General features: G+C 42.5%; 1 protein-coding gene and 1 non-coding gene across 4 annotated transcripts; both read left to right on the top strand.

The window, feature by feature from the left end:
- Positions 1 to 560: 560 nt before the first annotated feature.
- On the top strand, positions 561 to 17,895 carry KHDC4 (KH domain containing 4, pre-mRNA splicing factor). 3 transcript variants are annotated; one of them, XM_025997279.2, is made up of 14 exons: positions 561 to 679; positions 1,155 to 1,371; positions 4,759 to 4,887; positions 5,237 to 5,316; positions 6,565 to 6,617; positions 6,888 to 7,051; positions 8,153 to 8,364; positions 9,082 to 9,142; positions 11,207 to 11,264; positions 11,488 to 11,741; positions 13,529 to 13,708; positions 14,576 to 14,688; positions 15,467 to 15,558; positions 16,611 to 17,895. In XM_025997279.2, the coding sequence occupies exons 1-14, from the start codon at positions 642 to 644 to the stop codon at positions 16,808 to 16,810; spliced, it is 1,851 nt and encodes a 616-aa protein (XP_025853064.2). In that variant the 5' UTR covers positions 561 to 641; the 3' UTR covers positions 16,811 to 17,895. The 3 variants fall into 3 exon arrangements, 2 of the variants coding, with proteins under 2 accessions (XP_025853064.2, XP_072589676.1); XR_003234786.2 differs by having other exon boundaries at positions 573 to 679; positions 14,604 to 14,688; XM_072733575.1 differs by lacking the exon at positions 16,611 to 17,895 and having other exon boundaries at positions 573 to 679; positions 14,604 to 14,688; positions 15,467 to 15,604.
- LOC112918989 (small Cajal body-specific RNA 4) lies at positions 7,718 to 7,846 on the top strand. The gene has a single exon (XR_003234802.1).
- Positions 17,896 to 17,953: the final 58 nt, after the last annotated feature.

The raw sequence follows: 17,953 nt of genomic DNA, 5'->3' as shown, positions 1-17,953 counted from the left end.
CTCACAGCTCCAAGACCCGCCAACGGGGTCAGTCAGCGGTCACGGCTCACTCCGAGCCCCTCACCCGCCCCTCACCTCCGCTCTCCCGCCCGGGCGCCGGCGCCCCCTCGCGGCGCGCCCCCGAAGCCCCACTTTGAAATCAGTGGTTGGCACACAGACGTAAAACCACCGGAGAAATTCTCCACATGACCTTTGGGATGAACCATTTGCCTTTTCCTAAACAGGTAACTGAAACATGAAGCGGGCCAAAGTTGCGGGCTTCGGCGTCCTCTCTCCTTGGCCAGAGGACGTGGCTGGACTGAAGGAAACACTTGTTTAATTCCTTGACTCATGCGTATTGTCCTGTAGACTACCAACCTGCCCACAACAAACATGAACCTCCTCTTCCCAATTCCGCCCCGATGCGCGCTTCAGCCGCCATCTTTCTCCAGGGCAGGGTGCAAGCAGGAAGGTCACACCCTACCTGTCTCCGATAACGCCAGACGCCTCGAAATCCACAAGAGTCCAATTGGAACCGACGCTTCCACCGGAACAGCTTTTCTTCACGACCGGAAGGGGCTGTGCGTGAGGGCGTTGGGGGCGGAAGTGACGGGAAGGTGGTAGTGGGGTAGTTGGCGGGTGGTTGAGCAGAGCCGGTCGCCATGTCCGCGGGGAGCGCGACGCATCCCGGGGCTGGCGGGTAAAGCTTTCGTGGGCGAGGGCATCGTAGCCTGCACGGGGCGGAGGAGAGGCGGAGGGGCCAAAGGGAGCTGTGTGCGGGGGGTGGGGGGGGTGCTGAGGTGGTACGCGTACGTGTCAGAGGGCTGGGCTTCGGGGGAGGAAGATGGTAAGCAGGCCTTGGGGCGCCCGAGAAAGGCCGGCAGGGAAGGGGGGGAGGAGGAGGAAGGCCGAGGCTTTCGGGAGCACCGGCCAAGAGAAGATGAGAACGAGGGTATGTGGGACTGACTGGAACGTTTTGAGAGGGAGGAAGGAAGTGAGGAGATACTGCAGCAATTGTGTCTGTTCGGGGGGGTGGGAATGGTAATTTTAATATCGATAGAGACCCGAGGGTGTAAAGAGAACGTGGTAGCGGGGAAGCGGGGTGCCAGAGCGTGGTAAGGGAAGAATGATAGAAAAGCTTCGAAGCCTCACGTTTTCCTCTTCCTTTCTTGTAGACGCCGCAGCAAATGGGACCAGCCAGCTCCAGCCCCCCTTCTGTTCCTCCCACCGGCAGCCCCAGGTGCGGAGGTGCCCAGCAGTGGGGGAAGCCCTGGGGGCTCCGCGGCTGCTCCCTCTGGAGCCTTGGACGCTGCTGCTGCCGTGGCTGCCAAGATCAATGCCATGCTCATGGCCAAAGGGAAGCTGAAACCAACTCAGAATGTTGCTGAAAAGGTATTTGAAGTTGAAGGGACTCTGTTAATTGTAACTTTAATTTTGTAATTAAAGGCTATTTAGTAATTCTGTAATTAAACAATTATTCGTGTTAAGGAGAAAACAAGGTTACGGTAATTTAAAGATCACTTAGTTTTGGAATGCATCATGTGATATTATGTCATTTGTTTTCATGAGGCAAGTTTGGTTGGTTTGATTACATTTATGGACCAAATAGTTCACTTTGTCCTCGCTCACTTAGTTCAGCTTAACTTCTATCTATGTAATCATTTAAAGCAATGATGTGATATTTTTCAATACTTAGGCATTTTCCCTGAAATCCAAAGAGATGTTCAGGTAAATCAAGTGACTTTAAAATGTCTCTAGTCAGCTGTACTAAAACGTAAATACATATGTACAACGTCCTTTCTAGTTAGAATCTATAGATTTTTAATAACTGCCTACAGTGTAGTTCAATGTGAAATGAAACGGATAATTTATATGTTGGTGGTTTTGCTGTTTTCACACAAACTGAAATTATTTGGTCATTTTATAGAATTTCTGGTATAATTAAAATTTCACAACTAGAATAGACCTGAACTTTGAAGTCTTTAGTTTATCTTGCAATGGAAGACCCAACTTTTACAGGATGATGAGTATAGTGGCTGTTTGTACTGCTAGACTGCATGCTTTGTGCTTAAAAAAATCCCTTGCAGCAATTTGATGGAATGGATTACTGTCACCAGTTTACAGAGGAGGAAAATAAGATTCATGAATGTACATTGTATAAGATCTGTCACGGCAGACATCTGACTTCAGAGTCAGACAATTGGGTGTCTAGCTTTTGTTTGAAAGTCTCTCTTGGGCAACCCTAGTGGCTCAGCGGTTTAGCCCTGCCTTCAGCCCAGGGCGTTATCCTAGAGACCCGGGATCAAGTCCCAGGTCAGGATCCCTGTCTGGAGCCTGCTTCTGCCTCTGTCTGTGTCTCTCATGAATGAATAAATAAAATCTTTAAAAAAAAAAAAAGAAAGAAAGAAAGTCTCTAGATTTGGAGAGTTCAGTTCTAAGGCAGCTTAGCTCATTATAATACACATTTGAAAAAAAAAGTTCTTTGACTTCAATTAAAAGTTGAAGCAAATAGATGGGTTCTGTGTTTAAAAATGCATTTTGGGGCGTCCTTGGGTGGCTCAGCGGTTTGGTGCCTGCCTTTGGCCTAGGGCGCGATGCTGGAGTCCCGGGATCGAATCCCACATCGGGCTCCCGGCATGGAGCCTGCTTCTCCTTCTGCCTGTGTCTCTGCCTCTGTCTTTCTCTCTATGTATATCATAAATAAGTAAATAAATAAATAAATCTTAAAAAAATTAAAAAATAAAAATGCATTTTGGGTGAGTGGTGGATGTGTTAATAGCATGTTTGTGGTGATTATTTCCAGTGTATACATGTATCCCATCATCCAGTTGTTCATCTTAAATATATACAGTTTTCATTTGTCTATAATACCTCAGAGTTGGGAGGGAAAGCTGATAGAGTTTTTTGTTAGCTGTCCAGTTTATAACATCAACAGAATGGCTATTATCTGTTTGGATGTTTACTCAAGTTCTGCAGAACTGATGGGAATTTTTAGTGAGTTGGAAGTTCATTATTCATCTTTTTTTTTTTTTTTTAAGATTTTATTTATTTATTCATGAGAGACAGAGAGAGTCCTGCATCCGGCGTGGAGCCTGCTTCTTCCTCTGCCTGTGTCTCTGCCTCTCTCTGTGTGTCTCTCATGACTAAATAAAATCTTAAAAGAAATAAAAATTTCCTTTCAGAACTTAAAAATGGACAATTGACTCAATCTTTACAATTAAAAATACAATGAATAGGGCAGCCCTGGTGGCTTAGCAGTTTAGTGCCGCCTTCAGCCCAGGGCGTGATCCTGGAGACCCAGGATCGAGTCCCGCGTTGGGCTCCCGGCGTGGAGCCTGCTTCTCCCTCTGCCTGTGTCTCTGCCTCCTCTGCCTCTCTCTCTCTCTCTCTGTGTCTATCATAAATAAATATTAAAAAAATAAAATTTGAATTAAATTTTAATTCTTATCACAGCATTTGGACATGAGGCTGACAGTGGCCATGCTGGATGGCCAGGTAGAGAACACCTGTGTCATCACAGGTTGTCCTGTGGGATAGCACTGATCTGTACCTTTGGTGGTGGCCAGTACTGAGCAGGGCCTAAACAAAGGTGAGATATTGAGTCTAGTTTGTGTCCACATTTTAAAAATATCGAGGCGCCTGGGTGGCTCAATTGGTTAAGCATCCGACTCTTAATTTTGGCTCAGGGTCATGAGATCGAGCCCTGTGTTGGGCTCCTCGCTGGATGTGGAGTCTGTTTAAGATTCTCTCTCTCTTTCTCTCTCGAATAAATAAATAAATCTTTTTTAAAAAATGTATCTAATGCATAAACTGTTTATCTTCTTTGAGCAGATTTGCTGAGCGTTGGTCCCAGGTAACAAAGGGTTGGGGAAGGCCATCTTGAGATGAAGATTTTTTTCAGATAACTCATCTGCTGTCTGGAGTAGCCTATAGTTTAAATTGAGAGAAATAAATAATAATAATAAGTTGAGAGAAACCAGGGGCATCTGGGTGGCTCAGTGGTTGTGTCTGCCTTTGGCTTAGGTCATGATCCCAGGGTCCTGGGATTGAGTCCTATATCAGGCTCCCTGCAGGGAGCCTGCTTCTTCCTTTGCCTATGTCTCTGCATCTCTCTGTGTCTCTCATGAATGAATAAAATCTTTAAAAATGATAAATTGACAGAAACCAGGTCAGATTTTAGGATCTTGCTTGGCTTTTCATCCATTTTCTTAGTTCTTCTTTAATAGAGTAATGGGTTGTCAGACAAACTTTACGGGTTTTCCAGATCATTGCAAGGATAGAACTAGTTAAATGTGATATGTTGGTGGCTGCAGTGTTGTCACAAAGGCAGCGTCCAATTATACAAATGAAGTGCATGGGTTGCTGGACTCTGCGTTGTACACTGGACTCTGCCCTGTATTTTACTGCACGTATGGCTACCTAGTTGAGCTGTAATGCACCATAACTTGTTCATTTATTTTTCCTTGTGGAGATTGCAGCTTCTCGTCCATAAGGTTTCTGGGATTATTCGGTCGTAGAAACGCACCATGGCCAAGGTTACAGAGAAATCTGAAGATTGCTTTCAAGTGAATTGACAATACTTGGTGTCCGTTGAGTGAAGTTTTGTTTGCTTGTTCTTTCATTTTTGAAGAATGACCTAGGAATATTTCCAAGTGTGTTTGTAGGCAGGTAAAGGGAACAGTAACGTGGTGCTGGAATGTAGGGAGGGGCACTTGTAAATTGAGCAGCAGAAACACACTATTTGATCTTACAGACTCTTCAATCCAATTTCTCTTGTAGCTTCAGGCTGCTGGCAAAGGCCTAACTAGCAGTAAAAGCAAGGATGACCTGGTGGTAGCTGAAGTCGAGATCAATGATGTGCCTCTCACGTGCAGGAATCTGCTGACTCGAGGACAGACTCAGGATGAGGTGCGCAGATGTTGGGCCTCTGGGGAAGGTGGCAGGTGGGCACAGTCAAGAAAACAAGACCTCTAACTACAGACGGGAGCCAGATGTTTATGACTGAATGTGGGTCATAATCTCCAAAGTCAGGATTGGGTTGAATTAACTGTGGAGGAACTTCTTGGTAAAGGTAAACAGATATGGGTGGATTCCTGGTCAGCTTGAGCAGGAAACAATGGAATTGATTTTAATATAGGTGAGAACTCATTCTTTTGTATTGATATAGTGAATGAATGGGGAGAAATCCATCTTTCTGCCAGTCATTGAAGTCGATCAATTGCCACATCATCTTTTTAATAGATTGTTTCCTTTTTAGATCAGCCGGCTTAGTGGGGCTGCAGTGTCAACTCGAGGGAGATTCATGACCTCGGAGGAGAAGGCCAAAGTGGGACCAGGGTGTGTATACACATCCTCTGCTTTGGGGAAAGGTTGGACATATGGCTCACGTTAGTTTCATATTTTTCATTTGCAGGAAATATGTGCAAATATTTGCTTAGTAGCTTGGTATATATATATATATATATATATACATACACATGTCACGTACTAGAGTTTGGGACATACATTTCCAATACGTGTAAGGAGTGTTGGCAGCTGTTTTCCTTCTTGTTGGTCTTTGGATTTTTTTTATTTCACAGGTAGCATTTTATTGGAGGAAACAAATTACGTAAAGTGTAAAATAAGATAATTGCCAAAGTAGTTCACAGGTAACATTTTATTGGAGGAAACAAATTACGAAAGTGTAAAATAAGATAATTGCTACATTTAATGTATATATGCTTCCAAACTTTTGTATGGGAACATTTCCCCCAACAAAAGGGTCTGTATTTTGTTGTAATTTCCCTTTTAAAAACCTCCTTTCATCAAGCAACTCTCTGCCCCTATGGTGGCTGTAGGCTAAAAGGTTTTCCACTGAAAGATTTTGTCTCCCCTATAGTTGTGGCCCTTCCACTACTTAGTTTTGAGGGCAGGTACTTAGGCAGTGCAAAACTTGGCTTAAATTAAATATAATCAGGAGGCAAAACTTACTCCTCATCTGAAACCAAAAGTATATTTCAACTAGTGTGTGCATGCTGATTGCTGTTTTGGACTTTTCCATCTTTAAATACAGTTATTTTTACTTACAGCCTTTTATTAATTTTATGGTTATTGATGACCTCCGTTATAATCAAAATCAGAATCTAAGGCCACTTTACTTTTAGAAAGTAAAACCCCTTGGTTGTGGGTCTCAGATATGGATCTACAGGCTACCATCACTTTTGCCCCATTAATTTGGATAGCCAACAGCACATTTGCCCATAACCTGTTAGACAACCAACAAAAAGAGATTTTGTTCTCAAATACCAGGTTATGTCAGTTGACAAGATGCCAGTATTCATGAGCCCATAAGAACAGATTTGATCCCTTGTGGGCCAGTTAACTTGAAGCAACCAGGAAAGTTTACTTTATTTTATTTTTTCAGGACAGTTTATTTATTCCCCAGCTCTAAAATCCTGTTCTTAGAAATTTGCAACAGCCGTTTTTTTCTATGTAGTCTCTTTTACTTATTTGGAAACATAAGCATTACAGATTTGGTTTGGTGACTCATTTGGTTCCTTTGGTTGTGACCAGTTTGGGATTATTATTCTATATTTCTCTTTATAGGGATCGTCCATTATACCTTCATGTTCAGGGCCAGACACGGGAGTTAGTGGACAGTAAGTAATGGTTTGGCTCACATCCCACTTTTTGTGAAGGACAAAGTACAGGGTTGTATGTAATAAGTTGGCAGATTGTTCCTGGTGGCTGTGGTAACTCTTGTGTATGAACTGCTCATGAGTGCTGGGGGTAAAGAGAGGCTGAGGACCACATATTTTGGCTTCCTTTAAAATGGATTAATACGGGGATAATTGGGCATTGGCTGCACTCTGTCATTGGGTACTCGTCAGTCCATTCCTTTGGTACAGTATCTCACGGTTTTTCCATAGGAGCAGTAAACCGAATCAAAGAAATTATCACCAACGGGGTGGTCAAAGCTGCCACAGGGACGAGTCCAACTTTCAATGGTGCGACAGTCACTGTGTATCACCAGCCAGCGCCCATTGCACAGTTGTCTCCAGCTGTTAACCAGAAGCCTCCCTTCCAGTCAGGGGTATGTTTCGTGGAGAGATCATGAACAGCTTTGTCATTTCTGTGAAAGTGATATGTACCAAATGATATGGAAAGCACGAAGAAAAATCCTGAAATCCCAACTTGAGACTTACCTGCGGATACTGTCCTACTAATGGACCATCTAAGCTTCTGAGATGCGGGACACCTGGGTGGCTCATGGGACACCTGCATGGCTCAGCAGTTGGGTACCTGCCTTAGGCTCAGGTCATGATCCCGGGATCCGGGATCAAGTCCTGCATTGGCCTCCCTACGGGGAGCCTGCTTCTCCCTCTGCCTCTCTCTCTGAGTTTGTATCTCTCATGAATAGATAAATAATCTTTTTTTTTTCTTAAGATTTTATTTATTCATGAGAGACAGAGGGGGGGGGGGGCAGAGACACAGGCAGAGGGAGAAGCAGGCTCCCTGCATGGTGCCTGCTTCTCCCTCTGCCTGTGTCTCTGCCTCTCTCTCTTTCTGCGTCTCTATGAATAAATAAATAAAAAATCTTAAAAAAAAAAAAAAAAAAAACGTCCGAGATGCAGTGAACATCTGATTACACATCTCTTTACTTTCATGTATTCCAGGAAGGGTGTTGATAGACCAGACTGTTTACACACCTTACGTTTGGAGTTTGTAGTTTGGTTGTGTATTTGTAAGTGTGATGGCAGCTGGAGGACTAAGAAGGCAGAGTCTGGTGAAGTAAGACTCTGCTGATACAATCCTCCTAGAAAACAGGGTGGGAGAGAGCAGCCCTCGGTGGAGAACAGCACAGGGCTGACTGTACGACCCAACATGCTATTCTAGTTTCACAGAAGACAGTGCTATAGGTTCTGATATATGTAGTCATGGGCCATGGGTGTGCTTAGTAGTGTGTCTTTGCTTTTCACCTGATGAAGGAATGTTCTAGGTGGGTACATGGCATATGTAGTGCTTTAAATTAAATTACTTTATAGAGTTTATTTTTTATGGGCTCGTGGAAATTATAGGAGGTCCTTATTCTGGCAGTGGTTGAAAGTATCTGGAGGATTAAAGTCTTGCAAAATGATTTTCAAGACTAGGATTTAATTATGTGTTTAATCTGAGTTATTCTATTCTTCTACAGATGCATTATGTTCAGGATAAATTATTTGTGGGTCTAGAGCATGCTGTGCCCACCTTTAATGTCAAGGAGAAAGTAGAAGGTCCGGGCTGCTCCTATTTGCAGCACATTCAGATTGAAACGGGTGCCAAAGTCTTCCTAAGAGGCAAAGGCTCAGGTTGCATTGAGCCAGCATCTGGCCGAGAAGCTTTTGAACCCATGTATATTTACATTAGGTACGTACACATGGATGGGGTTGGGGTTGGGGATGACAAGCATTTGAATGCTTGTTAACTGATCGGGCTGGAGGGTTTCAAAAGGAGTAAGAAAATAGGTATAATAACTAGTAACATGAGCAATGTAGGTCATTACTAACGATAATCACTTTATAATTAATAAAAACTATTGAATTAGGTAGAATTGTCTTTGTCTTTATTCAGGTTCTTGGGTTTTAAATCTCTCACTGTAAAATGAGCTGTGATGAGCCTAAAGGCATCTTCATTTTGACCTATGACACTATTAATGCATTTTACAGTTATTTTAGTGACTTTTAAACGTCTTTATGTTTTAAAGAGAGCAATAGGGGCACCTGGATGGCTCAGTGGTTGAGTGTCTGCCTTCAGCTCAGGGCATGATCCTGGGGTCCGGGGATTGAGTCTTGCATCAGGCTCCCCACAGCGAGCCTGCTTTTCCCTCTTCCTGTGTCTCTGTCTCTCTCTCTGTGTTTCTCATAAATAGATAGGTACATAGATCGACCAAGCAATAAAGTATTTGTCTTAATGATACAAGTTATATCTTAAAGGGTTTCTGTGACATTTTTTTGTGATTTTTTTGAAGTTTTTTTGTTGGTATTTTGAATATATTAAATTTGTAAACAGCATACAAAGTGAAAGCAAAAATCTGTATCCTTTACTTTTCTCCTCTTTGAGTTTTTGGTTCCTATTTCTTTGCAGTCATCCCAAACCAGAAGGCCTGGCTGCTGCCAAGAAACTCTGTGAGAATCTCTTGCAAACAGTGAGTTATATTTGTGTATCTAATATTCAGAAGAGCTCCTGCTGTCTTGGGCTGTGTCTTAGCTATTTTCCTACCTGTATTAGTTTCCTAGGGCTGTCATATCAAATTTCCACAAACTAGATGACTTAACAGAAATTTATTCTCTCATTGTTCAGGAAGCCAGACACTCAAAATAATGATGTGGGCAGAGTTGGATCCTTCTAAACGAATACTGTGAAGGAGAATGTTCCATGCTTCTCCCAGCCTGCTGTCCTTTGCATTCTTTCCCCATGTCAGCAGAGTTCCAATCCCTGCCCCACTGTCCCCTGGCCTACTCCTGTGTCTCTTTGTCTCTCTGTTTCTTCTAAAGTAGCAGTCCTTCGAATTTGGGCCCACCATAACCCAGTATAAACTCATGTTAACCTGTATTTGCAAAGACCTTGTTTCCAAACAAGATCATATTCCAAGGTTCTGGGCAGACATGAATTTTGGAACCACTACACCATTCTAGCAACTCAACATTCTCCATAAGGAAGACAAGCTTCCCTAAGCAGGGTCATAGCTGGCATGCATTTTTTCTTTAGCAACTATTTTGGTATAGAATTTTGAAATGTGTAGTATATCAGTATGAAATCTCAATATTGTCATTTATTTTTTAAAAGATTTGACTTATTCATTTGAGAGAGAAAATAAGCAGGGAGGAGAGGGAGAAGGAAAAGCAGACTCCTCACTGAGCAGGGAGCCTAATGGGGAGCTCGGTCCCAGGACCCTGGGATCATGATCTGAGCTGAATAGCAGATGCTTAGTTGACTGAGCCACCCAGGTGCCCCAGTGTTGTCAGTTATTTAAATAATACTTTCAGGCCTGGCCAAGTTGTTGACCAGTGGGCATTCCAGATTCTTTTTATTTTGTTTATTTTTGTATTCCGAATTCTTTTTAATAGTAAGTATAGCAAAAGTAAGAATAGAGCTATAATAATATAAAACCAGTTAGCAATGTTTTGGCTAACAGCAGTAAGCTAGTTGCTTATTTGAATGTCTATTATTTTTATTCTGTAATCTAGTAACCAAAAGTTAAACCCGTAGGGTTGTTGGTGTAGCCCCTGAAGATAGTCAGGTTTGGGGGTTGTGTCTATTCAGCCTTGTGTCATTTGGCATTTAAGGGTCCCCTTTTGGAAAGCCGTAGTCTTTGCTTTTGTGAGGTAACCTAATTTACCACCCCTTGTGCCAGATAACTTCCCTGACTATCTCCTGTGTTTGTTGCCACTTGAAGTTACTGACTCAGTGAGATGTTCATAATGAAGAAATGGGCAGTGGGTGGGCGGTGCGTGACGACGTATTAACCTTGTGTTGAGCCGTAAGCTCCTTGAGGACAAGTCCAGTAAATAAAAGAATGAATGAAGTCTCGGTAGTTATACTGACAACTTAGAAATTTCCTAACTTCTTTCTGGCTCTGAATGATTTTATACCTCAGAATTGGGTCTAATCTGGAGATTTGGGAAGCTTCTGATGTCCATGCTCCTGGTGCCCACATCCTGGCTTACTAATTCATAGGGTATGCCTTATTAAAAATGATTTTTTTAAAAGATTTATTTGTTTTGAGAGAGAGAGCAAGGGGGGTGGGTAGAGACAGAAGGAGAGAATGTCTCAAGCTGACTGCACTGAGCGCAGAGCCTTAGGTGGGGCTTGATCCCATGACCCTGAGACCTCAACCCGAGTTGAAACCAAGAGTTGGACACTCAACCGACCGTGTCACTCAGGCGCCCTTTGATTGATTTTTAACATTTTCATTCTTAAATGATCCTATACCCAGTGTGGAATTCGAACTCACAACCCCGAGCTCAAGAGTCGTATATGTTCTATTGACTAAGCCAATCAGGTGCCCCATACCTTATTAAAATTTAGATTAAACAAGCTTAAATTTGATGGAAATATCAATGACAATTTTTTTGACAATTTTTTTTTAATTGGTGGAAATACTTTTACTTCCTCGCTACTTTGGTTCTAGAATTGTATAATCTGACCCTTGTAAATACTCCGTGAATTGGGATTGTCCCACATGAATTTGTTTTCCCTTCTTTTGCAGGTTCATGCTGAGTACTCTAGATTTGTGAATCAGATTAATACTGCTGTACCTTTACCAGGTGTGTATGTCTTAAAGTGTTTAACAAAGAGAAATAGTTTGTTAGTGATATTTGTGTATAAAATAGGATATTTAAGGGTAGACTGTGCCAGGGCACTGATAATGTCCCCTTCAGCTTACGATAATTTGGAAAGTAGTTTTCTTCCCTAGAGATGAAGTTAATATTCAGCTAAAATGTCTCGTTCTGCTGCAGCTGATTAAACACTTTTTTTCTTCCCCCTCAGGCTATACACAACCCTCTGCTATAAGTAGTGTCCCTCCTCAGCCACCATATTATCCATCCAATGGCTATCAGTCTGGTTACCCTGTTGTTCCCCCTCCTCAGCAGCCACTTCAGCCTCCCTACGGAGTGCCAAGCATAGTGCCACCAGCTGTTTCATTGGCACCTGGAGTCTTGCCAGCATTACCTACTGGAGTTCCACCTGTGCCAACACAATACCCGATCACACAAGTGCAGCCTCCTGCTGGCACTGGACAGGTAGGATGGTAGGCTGTGACTATGGAGAAAGTGGCCAGGGGAGAGAGGTGGAGGTGGTGGTGGTATTCAGGAAGAAATCATGCAGAATTACTGGGTGATGGGAGGTGTTTGTCTCCTGTTGCTCCTGTGTCATGGCCACCAAGCTACCTAAATGCTTTAGGACAGCGTGTACACATGTGTTTTCACCCTGAAATGTATAGTTTCATTTCATGAGTCTTACTGCCAAATAGTTGTTTGGAAGAGGAGTCGGCAAGCTTCCTCTGGAGTGCTAGGTGGCCAACAGGTGAAGCTTACGGGTCATGCAGGCTCTGGCACACCTGCTGCACTCCATTCCTGGGGCACGGATGTAGTCAAAGACCATACCAAATGAACTCACGTGGCTGTGCTCCAGAAACACTGGATATACAGAAGTGGGTAACGAGCCACAATCATGGTTTGTTGTGCTGTGGGTATCGCCTACCTGCACCCACCTCAAGAAGAAAAGGGCCAGCCTACTCGCCTCTCCATGATTGGACCTGAGTTAGTGATCTTCAGAAGAAACACAACATATTCAGGGGTTCTTGAGCTGAGAGATCCTGGAACTTTGCCAACTTAAGGCTTATTAAATGTACTTGTATATTTTTCAAACTACGTGAGAAACTAGAATTTTAGGAAAGGGTAGGTAGCTAGTTCATCTAGATGAATCATGTACTCCTCTTCTCTGAGACAGGGAAAGAAGGTAGCAAGCACAGGTGATGGATTGATGGTAGGCCTTTCTCTGTGGGCCTCATAGTGTTGCTATGGCAGAGGAGCATGCAGCCCTGAACCACTGCCCAGCCTCCTGGCTGGCGGGCTGTGAACGCTGGAGGGGCTATATGGTTTGAAACAACAGACTTCACTAAATCCTGCTCGTGACTCTTAGTCCTAATTAGTCACCTTCTGTGTTTGGCAGAGCTATAGTTCACCAGCTTTGAGCCACATTGCTTTGTGACCAGAAAGGAGTATGGCGGAGCACGCCCCTTAGGGTTGGGCTTTAGACATGCTGCCAGGGTTCCTCATGCTTTCCTGTGATTGAGCTGTGCAATCCTGGGATACCACGTGACCTATCCAGCCTTTGGTTTCCTTATAGAAAACGAGCATAATGATTCTATCTCAAAGATTGCAAGGGTTAGGTGGGAAGACCCAAGTAGTCCACACATACTAGCCATTTGTCTAATAAGAGCTGTCCTTTGGGAAGTGCTTGTTTTTTCTGATACATAGTGGATCAGTCCTTTTTCCTTTCTGGTACAATCTCTAAACACCAGACAGACTCCCTCTTGCTGTAACAGTTTATCCTTAGAAGAGGCAGGTGAACTTGCCTTTGCCATAAGCATTAGTAGCCTTTATAATCTAGAAGGAGCGAATCACGTTGATTAGAGGGGTCTAAATTAGAGAATGTTCTTGCTTGTTAACTTTTAAACTAAGTAAGTGGCTAGAATTTTTATATGTTGGTCATGTTTGCCCCTAATGGCCCCAGGTGCACACCAGGTATCTCCTGAGAATCGAAAACACTGTAAACCAAAAAAAAAAAAGAAAGAAAGAAAGAAAGAAAACACTGTAAACCTTGCCAGTTTAGCATTCCCCACCATGAAGGTGGGAAGGTGAGGCTCTCGTGGCACCAGATGATCCAAGAAGAAAGCTAAGGACCAGAGAGATACAGAATTTCTGGGACATGTGGATTATAAAAGTCTTTTGTGATCATTGTTTTCCTTAGTAAGTGGCTGGGTATTCTCACACCTTTCTTCCCCTTTGGTTTGTTTTGGTCCCAGAGTCCGATGAGTGGGCCTTTTATTCCTGCTGCTCCTGTCAAAACTGCCTTGCCTGCCGGCCCCCAGCCCCAGCCCCCGCCCCCACCCCAGCCCCCACTCCCAGCTCAACCCCAGGCACAGAAGAGGCGATTCACAGAGGAGCTGCCAGATGAACGAGAATCTGGACTTCTTGGATACCAGGTTAAATAAAATACCCTTTCTTTCCTCATCTTATCCTACTATACTTTCCCTTTAAAGAAAGAAAAATTCACTTCTATATCAACCATCCTCCCAGTACTAGATTTCTATTTTCTGGAATCCGTTTAGGGTTTTTTCCCTTGGAGGATTTAAAACAAGAGTAACTCCCTTTGGGCGGGTTGGTCTTTGGGATCAGTATGATAAGAAAATACAAAGCTCCATGTAGAGGGAGGCACATAGAGGTCTATGACTGGCCCCTGGAAGGAGTTCTGTAGAATTCCGCACTACCACATTCATACGGTATTCTTGGAAACCTCACATAGTTCTCATTTCCCTACACATCTCACCAAAAGGTATCATTACTGTCAGCATAGGGTTTGTTTTTAAACCTTGGCCCTCAGTTTACTTTTTTTCCCTGTAAAAGACAGTGATTACTTTCTTGAGTCCCCACCATCCACAAAAAATAGTGGGCAGAAATGTGATTCGGTGCATACATGTTATAAGTAGTCATTCAAGTAAAGAATTTTTAAAAATACTATTTAAGTGTGTGGTTTTGGTGCCATTTTATTTATCAGGAAAAGGACCTTTACTTTTTGCCAGAGCCCTTAAAGCGTCCTTTGAATCAAACTCTGAAGCATTTTTATAGTTTATAAAAGGGTAGTTGAAAACAGATACATGTAGCATGACCAGGTCCTACAGAAAGAGATTACGTCTCCTTCAGCTGTGGTTATGTCCCAAATCCCAGAGTGCTATGTAGTGAGCATACTGCAACTGACCAGAAAGACGAGGCACTTGAGAGATACATTAAGGAGCTAAAGTCAATGCAGCAGGTGTAGATTTGCTAATGCCGCTGTATTTTTCTGCTCATAGCATGGACCCATTCATATGACTAATTTAGGTACAGGCTTCTCCAGTCAGAATGAGATTGAAGGTGCAGGATCGAAGCCGGCAGGTTCCTCAGGCAAAGAGCGAGAGAGGGACAGGTAAGTTAGTTGGAGCATAATTACGTGAATGTCATCACATGTCATTGGTTTTTACCACTAGTGTGAATAACGATCATTGCTGTGAGCTTCCATGTTCTAAAACTAATGAAGGGGTGCCTGGGTAGCTCAGTCAGTTGAGCATCCTTCCAACTTGATCTCAGCTCAGGTCTTGATCTCAGTGTCAGGAGTTCACTCCTGGAGTTGGGCTCCATGCTGGATGTGGAACCTCCCTAAAAAATAATAACTGATCGATAAGTCAATCAAAATGTAATGAATCCTTTGGCTCAAAAACTCCTGTGTGTTTTTTTAATAACTGCTGCACTAATGGAGAGTATGCCTCCCCTTTCACAGTGTCAGGGGTGGTTACCTTGGGCTTTGAGTCATTTCATTCTTGGTCATCAGGCATCTTCCTCTACTATCTGCATCTTAGCCATTTTCCTAAGCATAGGCAATATGTTTGCTACTTAGAATCCTAGGATATTATGGACTGAGGTACTTGAATGTGGGAGTCCAGTTGCCATCTGGGGCTTGAGACAGCCACCCTCCTATATGGTTCGTTGAGCCTTCCAAGGACAGGACTGGCTTCCCACAGCAGTGCTGCTGCTTTTGACCTGGCCTGGCTAACAACTTGATATCTTAAAACTTGATAATAGCTCTCAGGGTGGGGTCAGGTGGAAAGGGTGGAGGTGAACGGTTGTTCGGTTGTTCGGTGACTATTGGAAGAAAGTACAATTGTTAGAATCTATCTGAAAGGTTGTCATGGTTTTTCTTCTCACAGGCAGTTGATGCCTCCACCAGCCTTCCCAGTGACTGGAATGAAAGCAGAGTCTGATGACAGGAATGGGTCTGGGGCCGGAGCAGGGGGCCACGGTGAGTGAGGTGTAGCTGGGGACACGCAGGCAGCTAAGACTGGTCCTAAGTTACTAGTTTTCTGACCTGATGTTCATTCAGGTGGCATTCAATCAGGTGTTTAATCCAACTTCTATAATCTCCAGGCTGATGAGGTGTTTGTTTTGTTTTTCTTTTTTTTTTGTTTGTTTGTTTTTTGTTTTACTTAGAAGGATGGCATATAGTTAGCCTTTTTTCAACTGACGTGTGTCTAGATAAAGTCAACTTACATTTTATACTAGCATCATTAAAGCTCTAATGATTGGTAGGTCATTTCAAATTTTGTTGCCTTTGTTGTCTGAATACCCGGAAATAATCTGATATAGACTTAAGGATTGCTATTTCGGGGCACCTGGCTGGTTCAGTCAGTGGAGTGTGTGACTCTTGATCTCGGGGTTATGAGTTCGAGCCCCAATTTGGGTATAAAGCGTACTTTTTAAAAAAGATTGATTTTTCTTTGTATTGGGAGTTGAGCTATATCTCTCTCCTCATAGCTCTTTTGGTTGTGAATAGTCAGCCAGTGGCTGTTAAAAAAAATGTTGCCTCTTAGTATCCCAGAACTCTAGATCTGTAGAGGAATATGGGATCACTTGTGTTCTTTGCCTGTAGTCATAAAAATGAACAGAAGAAAATACATTTTTTATTCTTTTCTTAACTTCTTTTCTTTTAACTCTTTAAAAGGTGAAATATCAGCCTCCAAAAACTCACTTGCTAACTTTCCTTTTTTTCTTTTTTTTCTTTTTTTTTCTTTTTTTTTTTTTTTTTTTTGTGTGTGTGTGTGTTTCTTTTTTTCTTTCTCTGTTTTCTTACATGGTTCTGGTGGATTCACATTTGCTGATGCTGGTGCTGTTTTTCGTGTGATCCTCAACGTTTTTGGGTGACCATTGACCCTGTGACCTCAAAATGGTGTCCAACTAACCACTTATAATTAACATCTTTTTTTTATTAACGAATTCATGGTATTATCTTTTTTTTTTTTTTTTTTTTTTTTTTGTCTTGGGGGATGGGGTTGGGGTTGTTTTTCTCTATTCTAGATTATCCAGTCAAGAAGATGAAAACTGCAGAGAAGGGATTCGGGTTGGTGGCTTATGCTGCAGATTCATCTGATGAAGAGGAGGAGCATGGGGGTCATAAAAATGCAAGTAGTTTTCCACAGGGCTGGAGTTTGGGGTATCAGTACCCTTCATCACAGCCACGAGCTAAACAACAGATGCCATTCTGGATGGCCCCTTAAGAAACAGTGGAACAGAGCTTTGACCCTTGGTGACTCTCTTTAGCAATAATGCATGCATTTGATTTAATAAGACTCTGGGGCCTGTACTGGGAACCATCATGGACCTTTGCAGAAGTTAGAGATGCAGTGTTCCCTTTCTTAAAGGGGTTTCATTCTTTTTAAAAAACCTTTGTTTCTGCAGTGGCATAGTATCTGTTAAAATTTACTTAGAATCACAAATTTGTCTCAGAAGCTTTTTAACAGTTGGTGAAATGTGCTTGTCCAACAGAGCATCCCAACAGGGTCATTCCAGTATACATTTAACTGGTCCAGCCTTTTCCACATGAATGAATGGCCCCTGTTCTGACAAAAAAGTTTTATTTGTATTTTACTACTGGTTACAAACAAAGCCTTACTATCTATCATCAGTGGGGAGACAATTTTAAGACCATCTTTCCCTTGCAGCACCTTTAAATGTAAGAATAGTTCATCCTTATTTTCATGTTTGCATTCTTTTCTGTTTTGGAAAATGCAGTTTCACTAATTTAAAACTATTGGATATTGCTGGATCCTGAGTAGAAAAGTGAAGGGTTGGCTTTTTTTTTTCCCCTTATCTTTTTACTGGGATGATCCAAAGCTGGCATCTTCAGGCACTCTTGTCCCAGAAAGCCATTGCAGTTTTTATTGCCCTTTTAATAAGCTCCATGTCTTCAGCTGGGTCCGAGAAAACTGCTTGAGCAAAAGCTGGTCAGAACTCATCACAGAAATGAAACACAGTGGTCCGTCTCTCTGAGAACTGATTGCAGCTAAAATAGAGAGATTTGACTGCTCACAATAGGATGGATGGTGGACTTAGTGACTGCAATTGCAACTTGTCCTTTTTCTTGGCATTACAGGTTTTGCCAAAAGAACTTTTTTGTATCAAATATTGATGTGTGAAAGAAGGAGCTAGTCTGCTGAACCAAGAGTAGTTTGAGATACTGAACTGTCATTTTTGCACATTTGAATACTTTGCAGGCTGGCTTTGTATAAACATACTCTCTGGTTTCCTATATGTTGTAAATATTTAGACCATAATTTCATTATAAATAAATGTATAAATATTCTGTTTGTGGTTTCTCTTTTCTCTCCCATGACCCATCTATGCACTAAAATTTATAAATT

The sequence above is a fragment of the Vulpes vulpes genome, chromosome 13 (genome assembly GCF_048418805.1).
Source record: "Vulpes vulpes isolate BD-2025 chromosome 13, VulVul3, whole genome shotgun sequence".
Lineage (NCBI taxonomy): Eukaryota > Metazoa > Chordata > Mammalia > Carnivora > Canidae > Vulpes > Vulpes vulpes.
This window is presented reverse-complemented; position numbering and strand designations above follow the sequence as displayed.

Coding starts and splice junctions, on each gene's coding strand:
- KHDC4 (XM_025997279.2), top strand. CDS start 642: ATGTCCGCGGGGAGCGCGACGCATCCCGGGGCTGGCGG. Junction 6,618..6,887: donor GACACGGGAGTTAGTGGACA/GTAAGTAATGGT, acceptor GTTTTTCCATAG/GAGCAGTAAACCGAATCAAA. Junction 15,559..16,610: donor GGCCGGAGCAGGGGGCCACG/GTGAGTGAGGTG, acceptor TCTCTATTCTAG/ATTATCCAGTCAAGAAGATG.